The sequence below is a fragment of the Apis mellifera genome, linkage group LG1 (genome assembly GCF_003254395.2).
Source record: "Apis mellifera strain DH4 linkage group LG1, Amel_HAv3.1, whole genome shotgun sequence".
In the NCBI taxonomy this organism is placed as follows: domain Eukaryota; kingdom Metazoa; phylum Arthropoda; class Insecta; order Hymenoptera; family Apidae; genus Apis; species Apis mellifera.
Genome location: NC_037638.1, coordinates 18,379,995 through 18,404,382, shown reverse-complemented (window position 1 = coordinate 18,404,382; position 24,388 = coordinate 18,379,995). Strand labels below are relative to the sequence as shown.

General features: G+C 39.9%; 1 protein-coding gene across 4 annotated transcripts in view; it reads right to left on the bottom strand.

The window, feature by feature from the left end:
* LOC551356 (nesprin-1) overlaps positions 1-24,388 on the bottom strand; it is a 108,972-nt gene that overhangs the window by 4,575 nt on the left and 80,009 nt on the right. For all 4 annotated transcript variants that reach the window (XM_026446137.1, XM_026446135.1, XM_026446136.1 and 1 more), the window contains 7 exons: positions 17,733-23,737; positions 16,962-17,658; positions 16,507-16,806; positions 15,466-16,422; positions 9,311-9,613; positions 5,276-5,533; positions 82-2,808 (listed from right to left, as the gene is read on the bottom strand). In XM_026446137.1, coding sequence (XP_026301922.1) covers positions 82-2,808; positions 5,276-5,533; positions 9,311-9,613; positions 15,466-16,422; positions 16,507-16,806; positions 16,962-17,658; positions 17,733-23,737 — 11,247 coding nt within the window. The remainder of the gene's footprint in view (positions 1-81; positions 2,809-5,275; positions 5,534-9,310; positions 9,614-15,465; positions 16,423-16,506; positions 16,807-16,961; positions 17,659-17,732; positions 23,738-24,388) is intronic.

Below are 24,388 nucleotides of genomic sequence, written 5' to 3'. Positions count from 1 at the left end.
ATAGAGAATTTAAATTTTATCTTTCTAAATTCACAAGGAAAAAATACTTATTATGGTATTGTTTTGTATATTCGAACTTACGATATTTTTAGCAATCGCATTTAATCCAGGTCCAGCAACAGGATCCGGAGCGATCGCTAATTGCAACGTATCCAATGCATCGTTGCACTCGACGAGAGCAGCCTCCAGTTCCATCAGGTATGCGTCGCTAGAAGTCATTCGTAATAACCTAGGCAACGTATCCACTTGAACAGCACTGTCCTGCTCGAATTTCAACGTTTCCACTTGCACAGCCTCGTCGACTTCACACTTCTCCTGCCCCTCTATTTCCGCTCTTAACGACGCCACTCTCTTCTTAATGTCCTTCCACAACAGCTGATACTCGTCCACCAGTTCTTGGATATTCGCCACGTCATCCGGATGGCATTCTTGCATAACCTTGAGCGCCAATTCGTCCGCCTTCTGCAACGTGATGTTCTGAGTGCGAAGTTCTTCCTCGATCTCGTTCAATTGCTGCAATCTACGACGAATCGACGCTTTCTGTTCCGGCGTGGCCAAATGTTGCGTCCTGGTCAATCGAACGTCGACTTGCGTCAGTCCAACGACCGCCGCGCCGTGCACAGTGATAAAGTCTCGATAATTCTTCTGCCCTTTCTGCAGAGCCAATAGAACGGCATTTGCTCTAGGCTTGAACGTTTGCCATTTATCGATAAGCCGTCTGGTTTCGCTGATAAGCGATTTCAAGTTATCTGGTTCCAAACCCGTTCTGGCTAAACGTCCAAAGTTTTGCTCGATTATCTTGATCACCGGCTCGTGCGCCTCTACGTCGTCGGATACGCTTCTCGCTTTCTCGATAGCCTTCTTACACTCGTCCTTCGAAACTTCGTCCAAGTTGTTCTCCAATTCCGCGAGTGCCTTGTCCGTTTCCGCGAGCCAACCTTCCTGCTCCAACCTGATCTTCTCCAATTCCTGCAGAATTTTCCACGCGAGAATGATATTCCCCTTCCTCTCCGCCGATTTCACGCAGGTGGTTGTCCATCTACGCTCCAAACCTTCCATCCCGCTTTTGATCGCGTTGTTGAAAGAGGTTTTCCACGCGTCACAATCGTTCAACAGGATCTCGCACAGGTTCAACACCTCGCCGATATTTCCGCTCTCCGCCTCGATCGTCTTCTGAAGATGTTCGTGATCGTCCAGCTTCTTGTCTATGCAACTCTGCTCGATCGCCTCGACCACGAACGTCTCCGACAATTGGCTTTCAACGCTGGCCAGCCAGCTTCTCAACTCGTTTATCCTCTTCTCCAACGTGCTCATCGTCCTCATCAAGTCCATCAATTTGCTAGCCCTCGCTTTCCCCATGGCCACCAATCGATCCCACCTCTCGTTCAACTCGTCCAGGGATCGTTGCAACCTTTCGCTCTCCTCTTCCTCCGCCACTTCCACCAAATCTTGCCCAGTGTTCTGTATCCACAATAATTCTCGCTGTTTCAACGCGATGTCCGATTGTATCTCGCATTCCAATTTTTTAAGGGTTTCCTCGGGCTCGTTCGGCGAGTCACAATCCTGGATCCTGACCTCGGTTTCTCCTATCCACGCGAGTAACCTGGCCAATCTATCCCTCCACCGATCGTACAAGCCACAACGCTCCTCCAATCTACATACCAGCAACGCTGCCTGATGTTCCAGATCCTCGTGCTGCAGCCGGAAAAGCGCCCGTTGCTCGTTCAACGATTTTATATCGGTCGGACTGAGATCCTCCCTCAATTGTTGTATCATCACGCCCAACGATTCCAAGTCTATGCTCATCGAGGACAATCTGTTCTGCATCTGGTGCACGGATTCCAATTGCTGTTTCGTTCTCGTCAAACTGGCAGGACTCGAGTGGAACGCCGTACTGAAAGCTTGGCCGATCTCCGTGAACGTACCGTTGATTTCCTTCGACTTTTCCTCGTACTCCTTGTATCGTTTCTGTATCCTCGGGATGTGATCCCTCCACATCTCCAAGCTGGAGCTCAGATTGTTGATTCTTTGTACGCTGGCCGCGTGATCCCTGTGAATGGTCACGGCCAATGCCTCGTCGCATTTGGCTAGCAGTGTCTCCTGTTGCCTCTGCAGAGATTCCAATTGGGCCTCGCCCTCGGGTATCTTGTCCAGCAACGACTCTATCCTCTGCAGAATTTCGTCCAACCTCTGTATCTGGATGAATCTGAAGCGTAACTGGCTCCTCTCTCTTTCGATCTCCTTCAGCCAGTACAACAGTTTACTCTGATCCAATTTGTACCGATCCCACGCAGCCAATCTGTCGCGCACAGCCGCGTGCCTCTCCATTATCTTGGCCAGCGTTTCGTTGTGTTGGTTCGTCAGAATGTTGAATTGCTCCGTTTTCGACAGATTACCCCCCTCTTCCGCCCGAACCGTGAGAATGAGATTCTGTTGATCGGTCAGGAGATTCTGATGCACCTCGCAGAGGTTCCTGTGCTCCGACAAACCGTTGTAGTCGCCTGGTACATCGTTGGACAGGAAATCTTGTACGTAGAACAAATACTCTTGCCAAAGTTTCAAGGCAGTGGCGCCATCCTGCGTTTTGACTAGAAGAGCCGACAACCGGTGATACTGTTGGAAGGTTTCTCTGAACACCTTCTGCCACAGTTTCAACACCTCGACAACCGACGGTTCTTGCGTCGTTACTTCCAAGCTGCGTTCCTTGATCGATTGTAGCTGCGGTTCCGTGCACGTGAGCGCAAGAAGATGGTTGCGGAGGAGCTCCAGTTGCTCCTTCGATTCGCCTTGACCCACCGCGGTGAGGCTCTGGAGAAAAAGAAGAGATCTTGTAAAATAAGTTCTATGAACAACCTTCATTTCTTCGGATCGATTAATTTATTTTCGATGAATATCTAAATTCTTCACTGAATATTGTTAGATGCAGTAGAGGAATTGTTCGAAGCAATGGATTTACTTCACACAAAGAGCCTAACTACTTCATAAGAGATCTTGTAAAATAAGTTCGATGATCAACGAAGAACCTTCATTTCTTCGGATCGATTAATTTATTTTCGATGAATATCTAAATTCTTCACTGAATATTGTTAGATGCAGTAGAGGGATTGTTCGAAGCAATGGATTTATTTCACACAAAGAGCCTAACTACTTCATAAGAGATCTTGTAAAATAAGTTCGATGATCAACGAAGAACCTTCATTTCTTCGGATCGATTAATTTATTTTCGATGAATATCTAAATTCTTCACTGAATATTGTTAGATGCAGTAGAGGGATTGTTCGAAGCAATGGATTTATTTCACACAAAGAGCCTAACTACTTCATAAGAGATCTTGTAAAATAAGTTCGATGATCAACGAAGAACCTTCATTTCTTCGGATCGATTAATTTATTTTCGATGAATATCTAAATTCTTCACTGAATATTGTTAGATGCAGTAAAGGGATTGTTCGAAACAATCATTATTTCACACAAAGAGCCTGACTACTTCTACTAAGAAAAGAACTACTTCCAAGAACAAAAAAAAGGGCGTACAAATTGACGAGGGTAAATCATCTCAATTCTCCCGTCTTATCTCGAGTGTGCTCCACTTCGTCTTTATCCATCCATTTTGCCCGCCTTTGAAGTTCCCTAACCCGTGTCCTTGGATATTTCCATCGACAACCGCGACTTGAACGATCCACAGGGTGGTGGAGTATTCGATCGGAAAACACGGTGATGCGCAATCGAGGCCCCGCATTCCTTCGTCTAAGGGGCGAAAGTTTCGAAGCGAGAGGATGCACGGCCGGATCCAGCTGTTGCGGATTTCGTGACTGATGTAATTGCCACTACCGGGCTGCTCAAGCCCTTCGGCCTTGACACAACAAAAGTGTTTCGGAACTACCGCGATTAAAATATAAACGCGCGTGCGAGGTATAATGATCGGGCTTGTGCCAAGCACCAATAGACTCGCCGGAAACTGATGGACGCGTGTGCAATGATACACAGGAGGAATCACCTTGATAGACACCTCTTTAATCCCGAACACGCGGACTTTTTATCCTTTATTTTTAAATTTCGAAACGAATCCGAGCTATCATTCGACCAAGATTCTTTCGTTCGCTTCGAATACGCTTTCTTCTTTAGCCTTGCGCGATAATAAAAATAACCGGCTAGTTGATGTATCCTCTAGCACGTGATCTAGCGTATTTTTGGGACGCTCGAAAATTTGGAGAACGAGATTGTTGAGAAGAGGTATAGGTATATCGAAAGATGAATTAATATTTTGTCGCGTGCCATTATATTTGTGTAAGCTATCGAGATACACGGAAGAAAATAGGTTGTGGAAAGAAAGGTTGTAGAATCTGTAAGGTTTCGCGAGCATGCTTCGAGTTGAAATATATTGTGCTTCCAGATGAATCCTCGAAGGCTAGAATAAGAGAGCACATGCTCTGTACCTCCGCGAGTGTAAAACTACTTTAGAACCCTCGTTTCTCAGAAACACGCTCTGGAATTCAGACTGCGCACTACGTTTAATTCACGTTCTCGAATCAATGAATTCTCAAGTGTACCGATTCGATCGTTTAATCTTTAATTTTTATTTAAAAATCGAAATTTTTAACATTTTATAAATATGAAATTAGAAATTGGACAACTGCTTGTTATTATTATTTTTTATATTCCGATAAAACGATTTTCATTCAAATTCTAATGTCGTACAGTGACTTTTGTCGAGGAAGAATAGTTAGACCACTTGTCCGTAGTGATGTCTGACGCTAATTTAAATAAACACGGATGGTACCGCATACCATACAGTATTAAGCGCACGTGTCAACAAGTTTTCCACGATATCCATAGCACAGAGTCAAATATTGATGAAACTTAATTATTTCCCGTCCAAATTTTCTAAGAATTTATCTTTCATTGAACGCATAATCCAAAATTATCATTTAATTTCTATATTTTTAATAATAATTGTATTTATTTTAGACCAGAAAGCTAATAATAAATTACGATTCTAATATTTAATGAATTATTCAGTACCATCAATGTATTCTACTGTACAAAAAATATTTATTATAAAATCCTTAGACTATTTTTTTTGACAAAAGAAACTTGGAAAAGAAATCTCGTTAAATTCTATCTATCCGTTCTATACGCAGATAAGATTACCTCGAAATGGGAAAAGGAAAAACCAAATGTCCTTGGTTGAAGTAGGCAGCATTTTTAGACGAGGCGAAAGAAAGAAAAAGAAAGGAAAGAAATAATAAAAAGGAAGAATTACGTAATTCACTTGCCTGTTGGACCGAATCCAGGAAACTTTTCGTCTGACATAAATCACCACGTGCGAGCTCCTGGTTGAGGGCGCGGGCGTGCGCCGCATCCGCGAGGCACGATAACGTTTCACGGATATCCTCGAGACGTTGTCCAAGCGCCTCCACTTCGCAGTGCAACGGTCCACTCGCGTCCAACCCGACGTCCGACGCGATCTGTGCCACCAGGCCTTGAAGCTCCGCCAATCTTTCCTTGTGCTCCGCCATCGTCTCCTCGCAAACCTGTCGAAAAGCGAAATAAGGCTCCATGATCTGAACGCTTTTAATCCTTTCGTAACTCGTTGGAGATTTTTATGTAATGGTATTCGTATAAGGCCGTGGAAAGTATGCGACTTTTTATTTGGGTTTCATAATATAGTTGAAGTGGAATTATTGTCTTTTGGATTTTACTTCTTGAATATAATTTTCATTTTTATTAGAGAGAGAGTTTGAAATGCTTGTTTTTATGAATGACGAGTACTAGAAGCTTTTCAAATGTTTTGGAAACTTGAGGTAATAAGAAAGGATTAAAGAATGATTCACTCTGCTTGAAGAGGGTTAATATGTTTACCTGAGTTTATAATTTAGGTTAAGAAGGAATTAATAATGATAAACGTAGGATACATTTCTTAAGAGAAATTCTTTTAATAGTTAAATAGTTTTCTTTTATTTCGCGTAAATATTGAGAAAGAGACGTATGTGAAATATTTTATGTATATATAAAGAAGCCTAAGTCAAATTTGAGGTTTCTCGTGATGAATATTTTTTGAGCCAAGTGTTGAATAAGAGATTACAAATTTATTTAAATCGAGATGATTTTGATGTGATTGAATTTAAATGAAAGAGAAACTTGGATTGATTGTGAATATTCGATACATCTATTTGAGTTGCAAATTAAATTCCTTCGTATTCTTCTTATACTTGGTGAACAAACATTAAATAAACAATACAAACGCACGACTAATTTTTATCTATACTCCTGTCTTACCGAATTACCGGTAATTAGAAACACGATGATTAAACAAAGCGTTTTAACAGTTTTCAGCTGTTATCATACTTTCGTGCTCGTTGCAGAATTCCGGTAACCTGTTAAATACACGTCAGAGATAGGAGAGTTGACTCTACGAGCTAGAAATAGACGTTTGTTATTGCTCGAAAAATAAAAGTGAAGATAGGCAAGTTGATTGACGAGTGATACTATCCGTGTGCTTTTTGAAAAAATTCGAAATTTATTTTTGACCAGCAGCGAGACCCAAAGAGAGACACCTATGTATAAAGAAGAATACGCGAATGTTGTATGGTTACAACAAGAAAGAAGGAAATAGAAGAGAAAGTATCGTAGAAAAAAGAAAGAAAAGAAAAATGGAGCGAGTATGAGATTTGATAGCATCGGTCACACTTTTTGCATTATACGTTAACGATAAGCTCGATTATTATCTTTTTAACGTAAAATTATTATCTTTTGTGCAAAATTAAAACAAATTTTTTTCGCTACTGTTCACAGCTATAATTAGTTTTGACAATAATATATAAGAATCAAAATACACGACAGCTTGATAACGGTCGCATAATTGCACCTTCCGATAAGAAGTTGACAATTACGTTAAAACGTCGAATGAAAACTACCATTTAGTTAGATTAGAGCACAGTGTCATGCATAAAGACGCAGAAATTCTATTCCAGTTCGTTGCATCACACGTGCACCGGATTATTCAGTTCCGACACAAAATTATCCCACGCATCGGATGTGATATTATATTATCGATGGTAGTTAAGATCGTAAATAGAATCACAGATGAATTATATTTAATATATTAAGAAAAAAATCTTAATTAAAATACAATACTATCAATACGTAAAATTTAAAACTGATGTCATTATCACGATATAAATTTCAAAGAAAAACAAATACAATTTAAAAGCTACGTATATTATATCAATTCCAATTAAAAATTAATTTAAATCAAAGTAAAAACAACGTCACCGTGCGTAACGTTCCAAAGAGTAACGAAGAAAAATCGATATCCGTATTGTACAGATTAACAGAACACGGAAAGGACACTTTCGATATCGCAGCATTTCCTCCCCCGATCGTACCTTTAATTCCTCGGGCGTGCACATGTCTCTCAATTCAGGTCACCGTTCATTCCTATTTTTCATAACCCGTCACGAATACATTACACCCGCGTAATAACGAATCGACAAAATAAGACGAAACAGATAATGCACGTGTTGTCCCGACTTGGAACACATGCTTCGAATTTTTGATCGACCGGAAACTGGCCAACCATCGTCCACAGTTCGCGCATAATCGCGCGAACCGCTGTTTTCGAAACGTGTTTACGCGTTTGATGAACCTCTTTTATCTCGAAGCGATAAAAATACTCGTGGAAATATTGGAGACGCGAATAATAATATATCTCGATAGATACGAGAGAGGAGAAACAAGCGTCCCGACGCTCTGGACCAGACTGGCGTCCTCGTCTTCGAGGATCGATGCGCATACCCCGAGAACCGAGTGGGGATAGACTCTGTTGCCCCGTATTTCAACGACCTACCCTCGCATGTTTCGGCGCACTTGCGTAGGGTGAATCGTCTCTTCTCTACGTGCTGCGCTATAGGCGTGGTGGGGACGATGACACTACCCCGAACCTTCCATTCAAGGGATAGACGCTGACGTTTCGAGCCACGAACAATGTTTGTTCCAACATTTTTTTCCTTTCTTTATAGGAAGACATTTCTTTTGTCGTAGCGATGAAGTCACGTCTTTTGTTCCTTTTTTTCTTTCTTCAAATCGAAAATATTTCGATTTTGTTCGAATAATTTTGCTTCGATTTGGAATGATCTTTGGAAGAAGCTTGAATTTTGTATATGATTCGATGTAATGAATGAGAAATTATTATATCGTAATGGCGTATATAAATCTTTCTGAACTACTTTATTAACGTGAAATAACAATGAGCAAAACACACTCGAGGATTCTGTTGTTTGAAATTGAGTCGCAAACATTCGAGATATCTATAAGAATTGAAGATTGAAATTACTTATTCTCTGTTTCTTTACATTTACATTCGTTTAACATTTCAATTTTATTATGTTTGCCTTGGGAATTTATTTCCCATGACCACTTTTCTTACGGTAATATTCATTAAGCAGGCCACAGATGAGTCACGTTTCTCTGACCGATCGACTCTGAATCAGTCGAAACATGATAGATCGGTACAAAAATTGCAAAGAGAAGACAATACGAATTTTCGGTTATCCGAGAATTACAGAGAATTACGAGCTTTCAAATCCGATGACTCAAATGTTATAGATTTACAGAGAAACTTTCCATTTTCATCTACGTCTCTTCTTGCTTTTTTTATCCTCTCAATTCTCAATCTCTTTCGCTTAAATCTTTTTTTTCATTTTCATTCGATAAGCCTCTAATCTCATGTTTCCCCTCCTCTTGGTTAGATAAAACTTGTATCATCGTTTATTGTTTTACCACTCAACGAAGTAGTCAAATAAATAATCGGTAAGTGAGAGTGATACTTTCAATGGATAATATTTATGAATGCAATTCTTTGAGGATGAAAGAGTTTATGGGGAATAAGCTTTGGTTCAAAGCAATGAACATCCAAATGTATGTGTATATGTAAGTACGTAATGTAAAATGTAAAAGAGACATAAAAGAAATGTATTTGAATTTTAAATGTTGCGTAAACTTCGTAATTAAAAATTACATATCTTATTATTATATAATATTGCTTTGAATTTGAACGATGAATTTACTTCCTAATTACAAATAATATTTTGGAATATTATTTCGAATAGATTTTTACGCTCAATGTACTCTCTTTTTCTTTTCTTAAAATATCTAAAAATGAAATTTCAAGTAGAATCCAAAGATACCATTTCCCTTTTTTCTCTCTCAATTAAAATTTTTCATGAAAAATATTGAAAAATATTTACAATGTATTCGATCCACCGGTATCGGGACATATGTGCAAATTTTTGTGAAAATATTTACGATACCTTGATGTGTTTGACGGCCTCTTCAGGTGGGAGATTGGCGACGCTGTCCATTTGCGTGTCCACCCAGGCCTTAACCGCAGCACTCGAGTCTTTGTACTGTTGCCACAATCTGCACGCGTGCTGATACTTGGTGCAAAGGGCATCTAATTCGGCCCTGGTATCCTCCCAGGCCTGTACGGCCTCATTTACCGCCGCTTCGACCTTCTCGCGGACCTCTGCAGCGCAACCCTCCCGCAGAGGTTCGGCAGCTTCTCGCAATTCGCCAATGAGAACTTCTCGCGCACCCAAATCACCGCTGAGACCCTGCAACAGATAAAATATCTCAGTTTTTCACAACTCATAAACTTGCATACATCGTATAATGTACGCATTAACGTTTCTTTTCGTTCCCGTTTCGAATTATTAAATTCGGCCGAATAAATTCAATCAGTGAAACATCGAGAGATACAAAAGAATTCTTTGGTAAAAATATTACGACGATGGATATTTCTATCTTTGAAAAAAGACAATGTTTCAAAGAATAACAGAGAACTGTCTTCGAATGTAAGGATCATCTTATTATTATATAAATGTATTAGCGATTTATAAAAAAATTTTGACGAAGGAATTATTCTGTGATTTTTTATAATTACATTTCCGTGCATCTTCTATTTCTTGAGATTCTTGGAATCTCGGCTCTGCCTTTCGAAGTCAATTCGATTCAAGAAATTTCCCCGTTAAATCAACAATACTCCCAATTTAGATCGTTCAATGTATCAACTTTGTGCGTGACTTGAAAGGAAAACATTTTGTTAATGGTAGCTCGAGCTTTTTCAGTCCGTTACATCAGTATCGAACAATGTGTCTCTATTTATTAGAGATTAATTTCCAAGGAAAAATCGATGAAAAGAAGGGTTATATTATATCGACGTTTTTTTTCTTTTTATTGGAACCGATATACGTATTAATTAAGCGCATTTGGTCGGGTTTATTCAATCAATTTATTTATCTTTACGCATCAAAGAATTCGCACAAAGAGGCTTCTTCTTATCTGCCTTAGGGCTCTGCTAATGAAACTTTAATTGATTTTGTACAGCCGATTAACTCGTTCAATTCTTCTTATTTTCATCTCGCAGCAATTCTTTATTTTTTACGACATATCCGCGTATATTAATACAGAAAATATTAAGATAACCGAGGATAACTTGTTCGGACAGTGATTTCATCGTATATCGGCTGCTTGATAGAACAAACATACTAACCAAAGAAAATACACTTTGCACGCGTTTCATGCTTATTACTAATGATTAAAATTATCTGTGACGTACGACCCGTGATATTTTACATCGATACGAGGAGGTTCTCGCCTTTTATTCCTTTCCATCACGTCGAAGTTGTTATATAATATCGAAAATAGGGATAATAAATTTTGAGAAGAAGAAAAGAATTGTTTCATTGTTTTGTCGAAATAAATAATTGAACGATAAATGTGTTGGCCGATAATCTTCCGTTTAATTGCGACTATTTAGCCGATTAACTTAAGAAGACCTTCGAAAGATCGCTTCTTAATTCTCTTTCGTCATTCATAATTACATACGTTAGCATATTTTATCCATTTGAATAAATATTTACGCAAATAATATTTAAAATTAACTAACTTACTACGTAACTTTTTTAGCGATTACGTAAAAAGAAATTACAGCCTTTCTTTCTGCAGACTTTGCAAATGGGTGTTGGCAAATAGTTGTTAGAAAATCTGACATCTCTGTCGTCGTGTAATCATCTTAAATTTTTAAGTTTTTCTGTTAACGTTAATTTCTATAAAAATTAAAACTTCAATATTTATATATATATAATAATTCTTACATTAAATCATGACTTGTCATTTTCGTAACGAAAATTATAAATTTTCTCCAATGATAATTATATTCTAACGGAAGAAAAGAACGATTTTCTACGAGACTGACTATTAAACTTAGCATATCCTTTAAATAGAAATCTCTTCCCGAAGAATTTCAACTCGATTTGATATTTCAACTCGTTGTAAAGATCTAAGAGTTCGGGTGTTCGGTATATCTCGAAGAATGTAAGATCGACGCGATATTCGCGCCATTCGTATCGTAGTATCCGGGTGTGGATCGTTGGTATTAGTCAAAGAATGCACATGCCGGTTTCCCTTAAATACGTACTATAAATAATTTTGAGTCACGAGACTAGAGAGCACGTTTCGAGGCCCGCGTCTCGAATTCGGTCAGAGCGTGGTTGGACTAATTTTGTGTCGTGTACTCGAGTTCGTTCACCTGGCTCACGGTTTTCCGGCGAAACCGTAAACGGAAATCGAATCTCTGCCAATGCGTCTCTCTCGATACTGCGAAACCTCGCGTTACCTCCAGCAATTTATTTATCGATTTTCTTCAGCCATTTTGTAATTGAACAGCCTGCCAGAACAGAATTACCACATGCAACAATATCGTAAGGTTTAGAGAAATAATTATTCTGAGAATGTTCGATGTTCAATCGTAATTATTCTTTTTAAATAATAGTTGAAATATGTGGCGAATATTATTGAATTTTGTCTACAAAACTCGTTTTATATTATATTTTGTATTTTTTATTATTGATGATGACATTTTTTATTCAACTTCCTCATTGATATTTTCGAGCTCTTGTCTCTTTTCATTTCCATCACGCTTCACTGACCGATAGAATGCACAGACACCATAAACTGCACGACACTTTGTAAGCCTCTAAATTTAGAAACTCTTATTTTACGTGAAAACAACCAAAGATTTATAAGTCTGCAAGGAAATTAAACGTGGACATTTTTCCCAATAAATATTTTGAATTTACCGAATTAAGTTTTCGTTTTTTTTTTATTAAAATTATATAATATACGTAGTAATAGAAATATGTTCTCGTATCATATTGCAGGAATTAACTCTGACAGATGGAAAAAATAAGAATTGTTTTCACGCGTGTCGCGTGCCTCTTTCTCACTAAACCCCTTAATTTTATGCATTCTATGTTCAATGAGAAATTTAACTAATTTAATACTAGACCGAAGCGAAGTTATTCCAAGTTTTGTTTAGTTAGGAACTGTTACGTTTCGTGCAGAAATTACACTTGGAACTTGTAACAAAAGAAATTTGTTCCAATTTAATGCTCGTAACACGTTTTACTATCTTTTAAGTAGTACAATTTTGCAAATCATTACCCGTTTCTTTCAATTGAAAAATAAAGTGACGATCGAAACTTTTGAAACTTCTGTAATTAATTCGGATAATTGACATTCGTTTTGCGTCTATTTCGAGCGACCACGATGGAAAACACTTATCAATTTTAAGTGAATCGTCTCATTTTTTATAGGTCGGAAGTCACTGAATACATCGGCCTGCTCTGTTTGGAAATGTGGGCGCGGAATCGTGATAAGTAACGGAACAGGAAGTTGCGGCTAGCCTGCAGCTTCCGCTTTAAATGCTTGTACAGTACTTGAGATAATTTCTCGAAATAGTTTTCTTTAAATATATTCTGATATCGTTAAAAATATATATGTAACTTAAACAGAATTCTTCTAGATGTGACTTCATTAATTTATATTGGATTATAGGTCAATTATATTTATATAATAGATGACAAAATATTTGACTATTCCTTTCTTTTAAATTAGATTAATAAAATTTTGAATATTAAATTTGATCTAAAATAAAATATGTTTTAAAATTAAATAATATCATCTAAAAAGTGTAGATAACCTATGACCCAACGATATCAATTGACGATAGTTAGATTAAAAAAAAATGCAATAAAGAGAAAGTATTCACGATATTTTCTTAACCAAAAATAATTCAGTCACAGTGAACGCAAACAATGACGAGTGATTATGCGCGGAATAATAAAAGCAAGTATAAAAATGCACGATTAAACGGCTGTTGAGCGATATCATCGCTCGTTTTAATATATAAATTCGTGAAAAATTTAGAAAAGTGAAATTTAATTGGGAACAATCGTTGTGTGCAACAGAAAAAATAAATATTGATTCTTTCTGTGCCTTACCACGTGAACATAGTTTACATATTATCATATCACTGCGTCATTTATCCCATCCATTACATTTGTGTCATCGTATAATTACATTATTTTAGATTAGTGAGTGTCTGCATCCTCGTTTTTTTTCGTCTTTATATTACATACATTGCGTATACGTGTTCACGTGTTTATTGCGATATCGGAAATGTTTGGATAAAATAACGTTCGTGTTATTTTGACGATTATTTTATATATATTATTTTTTTCTGAATATTTGAATTGTTTGTAATTGTTAGTAAATATCGTGTTTACTTTTTTTTCTTAACATAACAGAATATAAAGGAAAAAAGGAAGTAAATTAAGTTAATTTTTTTTAAATACTTCTTCCTTTTGTTTTTTTGTGTCGAATTATTGCATAATTGTTTATTAAATATATATAAATATAACAAAATGGAAAGAATTTTACGAAATTGTCGTCTCTCGTGAGAAATGTAAATGAAGTATTACGCGCGATAACTTGATATTTGAAGGACGATTCATTTGGCCCGACCTGTTGCCGATTATTATATTTATTCCGCGATGAAATAATCCACGTAGCGTTTTAATTCCACGTAACAGGAATTGGCACTTTTTAAACGCGACTAATTATACTTTTAATTACATTCACAATTTATCTACGATATTTTGTTCCTTCCTCTGCCGAAACTAGAGATTATTATTTCGAGCACAGATGTTTATCATGTTTCTTTTGAAGCGAGTTATTTGTTTTAGTATATTTGTATATATTACTTTCCTCGACACGCGGTGTTTCCATTTGTGTGTACAACGAATCATGACACGCAGAATACGACGGAGAAACAAAATTCTTTCCAAGATTTGCATTGTTTTACTTTCATCGTTCCACCGTTACGTGTATCTCTTATCAGTATTAAATCAAACAAAAGAAAGAGAAGAGCAATGAAGATAAAACAGACGTCTTTAAAGTGACATTCAAAATTCTTATTACGCATTTTAACGTAACAGTTCCAATCGTTTCGAATCGGACGCTATCTATTTGATAATTCAAATATTCTACATTCAATGAATATTCAATCCTTACTTCCGATCAGCTGATTCGATGTGTCGAGCGCAAACATGCTCGACCGTGTGCAGCAATCGTCCGCCTCGATTTTTGTTTCGTCGATTTTTCACACGGATCGGGTCACCGCAGCTCTTCATTCTTCTTCATTTCACGAATATCAAACGAAATTCTACGGCTCGATATTTCCAGATTTGTCAATCCAAGGAGGGGAAGTGTGAATTTAGCGTTATAAAAACAGGCACTCGCGTGACACCGGTCGAATATCGTCGATCACTGAACCAAGGAACAAGAGATCGTTGAAATCCCGCGCGAGAGAGATGTGTACGCAACGCCGGCACTCGTGCTACTGATTGATACGACGACCCCCCGATAACGCCAAGTGGCGACGCACATGCGCAAAACGAGACCGCGCTCTTTCTCTCGTATTCGATGGAAGTAATCGCGGAGAAAAATGCGTCTTCCGGTAAGAATACCGATCGATCGATCGCCTATGATGTTGCGCGGGGAATCCTTTTTTTAATCTTAACATATTTTTAAATTTGATATTTGTACTATATTTAAACCTGCATTGCTGTATCCATAGAAGGATGATTTACGTTTTATCAACTTTATTTTTTTCTTTTCTTTTTTTAAATTTTCTATACGTTTTGAATGTAAGAAAATTATTCACAAGGATATCGAAGAGATAATGCGATACATAAATTTTGAAATATTTTCTTGATTTATCGTTTACACAGAATATAAAGGAACTAGTTCCTCGCAACGATTGAAAGTGTCGAGGGCGCGAGAAAGCAGGCCGCCGGTCGATACCATTAGGTTAATTATTCAAACTTGTGCAAGTTTTAACGCATTCCGAGAGACTTTCAAGGAATGTTCGAATATACGAGTGGAACGAGGCGTGTATCGTAAATCTTGGATACCTCGAATCGTTTCACCGGCATCGGTGAATCCACTCGATCAGAGAGAATTCTTCCTTAATTAACCGGAATTAGTTCGCGTGACGTAAGAATCCATCGAGAAGCGTTACATCATCGCATTTTCCACAATCGATATAAAAATTAAAACTTACCTCTAGCCTTTCGGTAGCTTTCAGCAGCCTGTCGTAATCGACAGATCCTTGCACGGTCAACAACTCCATCATGTAATCAGCCTCCTGAACCGATTGCTGCACCATTTCCAGCTGTTTCTCGAATCTCCTCCACAGAGCAAGTCTGTTCTTCAATAACGCCAACAATCTCGAGCATCTGGATTCCAGATCGGTGTGGGCATCTTGAAGATTCGAAATGTCTCGCTCCACGCTGACCGGAGAAACCGAGACTCTCATCACCGTGGGCAGGGTGTGCAATAATTGTCTGAGGCCCATAATATCCTGCCACAAGACCGCAAGCTCGTCAGCTACCGTTTGACATCGATCCACGGCGGCTGCGACCACGTCACTTCCCTGTCGTTCGCTTCCCTCGCATTGATCCAATATAGATGATTGCCGTTGATGGATTTTTCTAATACGGCTGAGGCCGCGCTGAATTGACTGAAGCCTTTCCCTAAGCAACTGCGCTGCATCTAATTCCTCGCTGATTTGACTCTCTATTCGGCGAGCCGAGGACAGCAACACGCCGACCTTCTCGCTTTCCGCCACAGGAAGCAAACCTAAGCGACCTAATTCGTCCTGGATCAAACAGATCCTGTCGAACAAGACTGTCAACCGTTCGATGTAAAGATCCAGCTCCTCCTCGGTCTTCAAAACACCGTGGAATCCATCGATCGTTACCCGTAACTCGTTCAATTCTCTCTCGAGTAATTTTAATTTCTCGTTGGACGATATCTCCTCGGAAGAGATGTTTCGAGTCACTTGTTCTTGGATGGTGTTGATCTGTTGGGTCACGTCGTTCCACCGATCTTGGAGCTCGCAATGGAACTGTCTTTGCAACATTTCATCCGACAAGGGAATTATTCTCAGGGCTTGCTCGAAACTGTTGTTGGCCTCCTCTCGAATGTTGTTGTGGACCTCGTATTGCGCTTTCAATTCCTAGTAAGAGAACAAAATATTTGATGTAAAATAAAGATATTTTGAATTTGATAAATTAATTAAGAATTTTATTTTATCACTCACCCAGAATTGACGTATGTGACCCCCCGAAGGATCGCGCAGATTATTCAATTCCTTCTCCACCGATGTCATCCAATTCTCCAATCGATTCATCAACATTTCTTGATTAACCCAACTCTCTTTGAACGACAGCAATTTCCTCAACGACGATTCCACATTATCTTGAAGTTTTACGATTACGTCTAAAGCCTCTCCGTAACGATCCTCGGGATCCTCGATATTCACCAGTTCTTCTAGACTTCGCGCTACGTTCAAAAGCTGAATGAGTCTTGCGTGATGCGTTGCAACGTCCGTTGCCAGAGACTGGAAGAAAAGAAAGAATTTGTTGACATCTCTTCTGCCAAAATTATACCAAATATTTTATTACTGTAAACAATAATTGAAATTATTTTGAATCAAAAATAAAATACGATCTACTATTTCTTTACTTCTATTTTGTTGTAAAAATGATAATTAACCTGATACAATGAGATATATTGATCGTAATCGGATGACGTGACTGTTTGAAGATCAGGTACTCGTTGATGAGCAACTTGTAGCCATCCTCTCTCCTCCTTCACCCCCTGTTCCAAAAGAATCCATCTGGACGCTGCAAGAGCCATTTGCTGAGCTCTAGACGCGGCCTGATCCAACAACGATATAGCCCTACTGTGCAGCTCCTCGTGAAGATCCGAGTATTTGGTCCTCGTTTCCGGATCAAGATTCCCTTCCAACGATTCCAAGATTCCTCGACAATGATTCAAATTCACGAAGAATTTTCTGTGTTTCTGCATCTCCTCCTGCAAATGTTCCAAACTCATCACCGAGATAGGGCTCTCTAATAAGTTCTCCGCGATCTCGGTGATCTGTGCGAATTCTCGCAAAGTTTGTTCGTATTCTTCGGCCAACGCGAGCAGCTGAAGAAGTCGTTCACGTTCGATGCATATCCCATGCTCGATTATCTTAGTCATCTCGTGAGCCGCGTAAGTCTCTTCAGGAATGTGCTTTCCAGGATAATCCCGCAACAATTCGTGAGATACGGTGAGCAACGATGCTGTTTTCCACATGTGACATTGATTCATATTCTCCAATTTATCCAGCTCTTCGAGCTTCCATTTCGTGGATGTCTCGAGCTCGATCACGTCGTTCAGATGTTTTCGTTGTTCCTCGATTAATCTAATCGAAGAAAAAACAAGAAGTATAAACTCTTTTTTATTTTCATTATAAAATATGAAGATGAAGAATCTTACCTGTACATGTTGTACACTCCGTTTACGAATTCATCCCATCTAGCAAGCTCGTTCGTAAGATATTTCTCCCCATCGTCGGTCGCGTCCTCTATCATTTTAACCTGGTGCATGAGGGTATCGAGACATTCCTGCAAATTATTACGATCTTCTCTCGGATAATTCATCTCAACTAATTTCCAAACGTTGTTCAGCTCTTGAATATTCTCCTCCACGTTCTCCACTTCGTCCCTCAGTTCGACGTAAGTCTGATCATCGTGAGAGGGACCCGTAGGACACTCTTTGCTCAAGAAGATTCTGTACTCGATCGTCTCCAACCAAGTGGAAATCGTGTCCACGATGACAACGAGAGTCTCCTCCACGGTGATCGCGTCTTTCTCTTGGGCAGCGTCCCTCAGGTGAGACAGTTCTTTCCTTATGTCAGCTGCGCGCTCCTCGGCCAACTTTTCATTCGCCACTTTGTCCAGATGAGCGATATGAAGGATATTTCCAAGATGACTAGATTGTTTGGCATTTCGAAAACTTTGCATTCGATCAGAAATCGCTTTGGTCGTTTGACTGCTTTGCGTGATCTGATGTTGGGGCTCGTATTCTGTACTCTCAGCTATCAAGAAAGCCTTCGAACTCGCTTCTTTTTGCGGGACAACGTGCTGAGATAATTCCCACGTTGAAGGTTGATCTTTTTCCGATTTCTTCGATGATTCGTTGATAATATCCGCATAGGTTTTAATCCTTGGTCGATCGTCCTCTTGGTGAATTGATTCCACAGGAGAAAATGGTTCCTCCGTCGTGTCCATCGGTTCAGGAGAAGGCGTGTGCGTAATTACTGGCATCTGTTGTATTTCTGCTTCCATAGGCGAGACTATCTTTTCTTTACCCAAAGTCCACACATCCTGAATCTCTTTAACGGCTATTGGCTCCAGCGCATCTGTTTCTATTTTTTCTTCACTTTCTTTAACACTCTCTACAAATTCTGGAGATTCTTTCCGGATAGATTCATCCTTTTCAAAATCTTTTTCAACATCTTCTCTAGGAGGCGACTTCTCTTTGCCCACATTTTTCTTAGCAACGTCGGAATAAGACAATTTCAGAGAAACATCTTTCGATTCTACAGGCTGTCCGAATATGGATTCCAGATCCTTTTCACTCGTCGCCGAAATTTCAATAGTTTTGTGTCTCCTCTTACGTTTCTGTCTCTTCACCACGCTACTGTCCTCCACTTTTCCCGTGATATTTAGATCTTCGGTAATAGTCGTGTCTCGCGAATTATCGGTTAATTTACTAGTGGTATCCGTAGTAGTCTCGTCGGGGCACAATTCTATGGTTGCCCGCAAACGAATCTCAAATCCAGCATCCGTTGTCTCCGTCTCCTCCAACGAAGGCGCCATCGTCTCTTCGCTTTCCGACTTAGACTCCGTTATATCGGAGATACCCTGTGAGCTCTCATTCCTTGACTCCTCTACTTTTAAAGGCTCCTCAATAACAGACACCGGTTCTGTTATTTCCTCAGTTTTCGTATCCATGTACTCCTTAGTTTCTTGTACTTGTACATCAGGTGCTACTGGAATTTCTGTAAGTATCAGAGGTGCCTTTATCTCCTCTATTGACGCATCAACCTCGTCTATCACGGCCTCGACCAAGTTGCCTTCCTCATCCTCCGCTACAAATTCTTTTTCGACAACTTGCGATGCTTCTTCATTTGTTTGTTGAGAAGATGTCACCAGCAACGGTTTCTTCTCTTCGATACTCGTTTGCTCACTCTCCTCCCGTGTTTCAGGAATGATCTGCACACTTTCTTCTATCTGCTCTATTAATTCGCTTATCTTTATTTGTACCGAACTATCCAACGTTTCTACCTTCTCCGGGGTTATGGTCTGAGATTGTTCGTCTATCGATTCCTTGATCTCTTCCATGCTAGTCTGAGAAGATAACTCGCAAACCTCGACCTTCTCCGGAGCGAAAGTAACTGGACAAGTTTGAATCATGATTTCTTGAGTTGACTCAGGCTGAATCGTCTGTGACTCAGTTTCGTGAGTTTCCGTTTGTCGTGGACTCTCCTCCGGTGTCGTTTGAGTTTCCACTACGTCGACAACGGGCTGTTCTATTAGATCTGCCTGCACATTGAAGTCCAACGTAGTTATTTCCGGAGTGGTCGGTTTGCTAGTTTGTGCTTCCGTTTCTGTGGTCTTGGGTACTTCAGGAGTTACCGTTTGAACAGCTATTCCAGTTAGAATCTTTTCTTCTGGAGGTGGAGGTGGAGTGGTTTGTTGTTCAACGGCGACCACGACTTTTTCCGCGGTCTGCGTCTCAATTTCCATAGATGGCGCGGTGGGTGATGTTTGTGCTTCGATAGAAGCTACTTCCGTGGCCACAGTTTGAACTTGAATTTCCTCAGTTTCGATCGGAACAACTTCTGGCTCGATATCTTCGATTGGACTCGTTTGAACAGCATATTCTTCCATTTCCTTGATAGGCGATTCCATGGTCTGAGTGCTTATTTCCTCTATTTTGGGCGCCTCTTCCTCCACAGTCTGACCACTAAAGTCTGAAGCTGGTAATGGAGATGTTTGCATTTCCGAGTGTTGTATAATCGGTTTCTCAGCTTCCGATTCTTTCTCTTCCGGTACAGTTTGCATGCCGAAATCCGAAGCAGGCAATGGAGAAGTTTGCATCTCCGCATGAACTTCTTTCACTTTGGGCGTTTCAGGTTTCTCTTCTAGCGAAATTTGGGGAGAAGTTTGCACCTCTTCGTGAATCTCTTCGATTTTCAACTTAACGTCTTCCAATAAATGGGGCGACGTTTGAATATAAATCTCCGATACCTTCTCCTGTTTCGGGGACGTAGCAATGGAGACGCTGAATTCTCGAGGAACAGTTTGAGTATCCGCCACGATCATGGTCGGAACGAGTTTTTCTTTACCGAAGTCAATCTCTTCCCGTTTCTTTTTCTTCTTTTTCTTCTTCGTAGCTTTCGCATCCTCGCTCTCTGCCAGCGTCTCATCGTCCGTGAATTCTCCATCATCGGTGGTTGTCTTAGGGAATTCAGTTTGCTCTTCGTCCTTGTTACTTCGCACCCTCTGCTTCTTCTTCCTCCTCCTCTTCGTTTTCGTCACAGTTTCGTCATCCGGCGTAGTCGTCACGATCGTTCTATCCGCCTCGTAACCGTCTTCCCCTTCCGATGTTTCTTCTTTCAAATACAACTCTACTTCTCTGGATTCAAACATTTTCGCGATGTCGGGTTGCGGTGCCTCGCTCGCGTGCCTCGATGAATCGGACAACGGCACATCGATTTCCATCGAGTCTCCGATGTTGGACATTAAAGAAACGCTCGATTTCGTTTCCGTGGACAGCATCGGCGATTCAATCCGTTTTTCCATCTTCTTCTCCGATCGTGTAATTGCCTCTGCTTCTGGTTCCACCGTAGGCTCTGTCAGACATTCGTCCTCTTTCTCCGACGTGACGACATGATCAGAGATTTCCTCTTTTTCCGAGGTGATGATCGATTTGTCAGTTTCCTCTTTTTCAGACGTGACGATTTCTTTCTCTGAAGCGATGATCGATTTGTCAATCTCCTCTTTCTCAGACGTAACGACAGATTTGACGATTTCTTTCTCCGAACCACCGACAGACTTATCTAAACCGATAACTTTAGCTTCGACCGTTGGTGGAGATGTTTGAACAATTTTGTCGTGAATCACCGAGATGCTCTCTTTGTCTGCCGGAAGTCTGATGTCGACGTCTTCCTTCACTAAGCGATAAGGAGCCGCTTCCGGTTCAGACTGACTCCTCACAGATACAGTAGGTTGCATCTCTTCACCTTCCCTCTTTACAGCCAGAGATATCTCTACTTTGTGAAAGATGGGTTTGTATTCCGGTTTCAATGCCTCGTCCATGTAATCATCGATCGAATAATCGATCTCTGGAACGAAAGAATTCTTCACTATCTGCTGCTTCACGTCAATCGGTAATGCCTCCAATTCCACGTGCCTTTTCCTCTCGATTGGTGTCGAAGGAACTATCTCTTCGAACTGAACTGGTCGTTCTTCTGAAACGTGAACTCTCTTTTGCACCTCTGTCGAAGATAATTTTGTTAACGATTCCGATTTCTCTTTCATCCATCTTTCTATCGAAGATTTTTCTTCTAGGACAGGTACATCTACGGTGCCTCTAGTGTCATGGTGCTTTTCTACATCTACCGTGCGATCTTCTACCTCGATACGGGGTGTTTCTCTGCTTACTGGTGCATCGATAAACTTACAAGTCCCTTTAGTCACGCTCGTCAAGTCCTCTGACACGACAGATTCGATCGAAGATTTGGCTAATTCTTCCTGTACTTCCGACTCCCGTATCTTGATCTCTTGACACGGGCTCTGCAAAGTAGCCGACACTTCAGCATCGATAAACGCCTGGCTGGTCGATTGAAGGAACTTTTTGCCATTTACCTCGACCAAAAAGTGCTCGTGCTCGTATTTATCAGCTGGCTCAACTTTCTTTTCGATCGCTTTTAACGACTCGTCGTTTCTTCCACTCCGTAATAAAGATTCTTCTAGATCTTGTAAAGATTCTTGAACGTCTGAAAATTCGAGTGGATTTTCCAGACCCTTCTCTGATCGAACATTTATATCAATTTTTTCCTCCTTCTTTTCTATTGCAAGAATGTCTTTCTTGTCTGGCTCTTCTCTCTCTGTTACTAAGTAAGTCGTGCTTGGATGCATATCTTTAGCAAATGCACCAAAGAATGGTCCTTGCATAGGTATATCATCGGTAATTACTTTCTCCACTTTCGAATCTCCGTCCTCTTTATCTTCTTTCTCATCCTCAACGCGATCTGGGGTCTTCTCTTCAATTCCTTCATCTTTACCAAGATTCCTCTGCTCCTCTTGCTTAATCACATTAATACTTATATGTGGAATATTCTTTTCATCGATCTCCACTTCCTCGGGCTCCTCTATTATCTCCTCGGTGGTAGTTTCCTTACCATCGATGATGGTAACCTTTCTGATAATTCTTCTAGTCTTCCTAACCACTCTTCTAGTCACTTGTTGCACCACAGCGTGCACGCTGGACGTTTTTGCCCGATATTCTCCATCCTCCATTAAAATCCCCTCTTCGAATGGTTGAGGACTGATGTCTCGAATGCGGCCTTGAGTCACCGTGTGCGTATATTGCGGAGATGACTCGTATTCATCCACGTTCACGTCTTTGAATGGTGTACCTGTGGCCACTCTTCCCCCATGGATCTGTTTCGTAACAGTCTCTATCGTACCATCCGGCTTCGTGGTAGTTATAGTGACCTGCTGATCTTTCATGGTAGCCTCTGAGAAAGCCTGCACCACGGATGGGGCGTCGCCAATGGCGGTAGACGTCGAAGACAGATGCTGTTGAGTTGTTTGTCTGCTGGTCATCGTGGTTCGCCTCAATTTCCTTACTATTATTCTCTTGGAACCATCTTCGTCTACCACCACTTCGGTAATCACGTCGTCAGGTTCGACTAAAACGGTCTCGAATGATTGCGGAGCAGCGTGGACGATGTTTAACTCACTGGTGGTGTTGTCAGTGTTCGTGGGATCTTGATATTTCATGTCAACAACGATATCTTCCGTTATTTGTTCGGGACGATCTTGAACTATTTCCTGAGCGGAAGTTGGCACGTTCTTCGTGGCTATCTCGATAACGTCGTGATCACCCTCCGTGGTTTTTAGAATCTTTATTGTTTCTTGGGTTTGGATGCTCTCCATAGCAGGGTGTACCGTGTCGACGGTTTGGGTGGTCAACGAGTGACATTCTGTCGCGATTGGAATTTGATTGGTGGAGGTTTGTTTGGTGAGTTGTTGCGGTTTCTCGACGGCGATCTCGTTGGCTAACAAACTCTGTCCTGTCTGCAAGGAAACATCAGCTAGAGATGGCATATTACTTTCGAGGGAAGAATGAATCGAGGGTGCTTGATCGAGGGTAGCATCGTCTCGGTCTGATGTTTCATCAGCTCGCGCTTCTTCGTCGCGAACCTCCTGGAAAATTGAAGAAACGATTCTTGTTCAAGAATTCTATCTGAATGATTGCTGGTTCTTCTGTAGGAAAATTTTTCTTTCGAATTTTGTGCTATTAATAAAATTATTTTTAATTCATAAATGCTTGTATGAAATTTTGAGCTCTCATAATAGTAATATTTATTTAATTTAATAAGTAGTACTTGCATTAAAATATAAAATATATTTTACGTATTTATTCCGAACGTAAAATTGTTATTATTATAAATTTTCTCAATAATTTTTAATCGAATTTTATATTTATGATTTAAATATTCATATTTTAATTTCTCGATAAAGCTAAAAATTTCTTCTATATAAAAGTTTTATTATTATAGCAGTTAAGATTTAAATATATAATTTAAAAATGCATGATTAAAGCTTAAATGATGAAAACAATTAAATTTTGCTATTCGCATACTTTTAGTTATTCTTTGTTTTATATTTAGATATTGAAAGTTTAGCATATTTTAGTGTCTCCAAAATGCTGATTATATAATAGAACTGAAAGCAGTGGTGTAGGTAACAGTGGATCCTTCCATTATATTGATAGCAAAATTTAATGCGCATTTGTTAATAACAGCGTTAATTACTGGTTTGTTAAGTGAAAATTCGTATCGGTTGTTATATGAT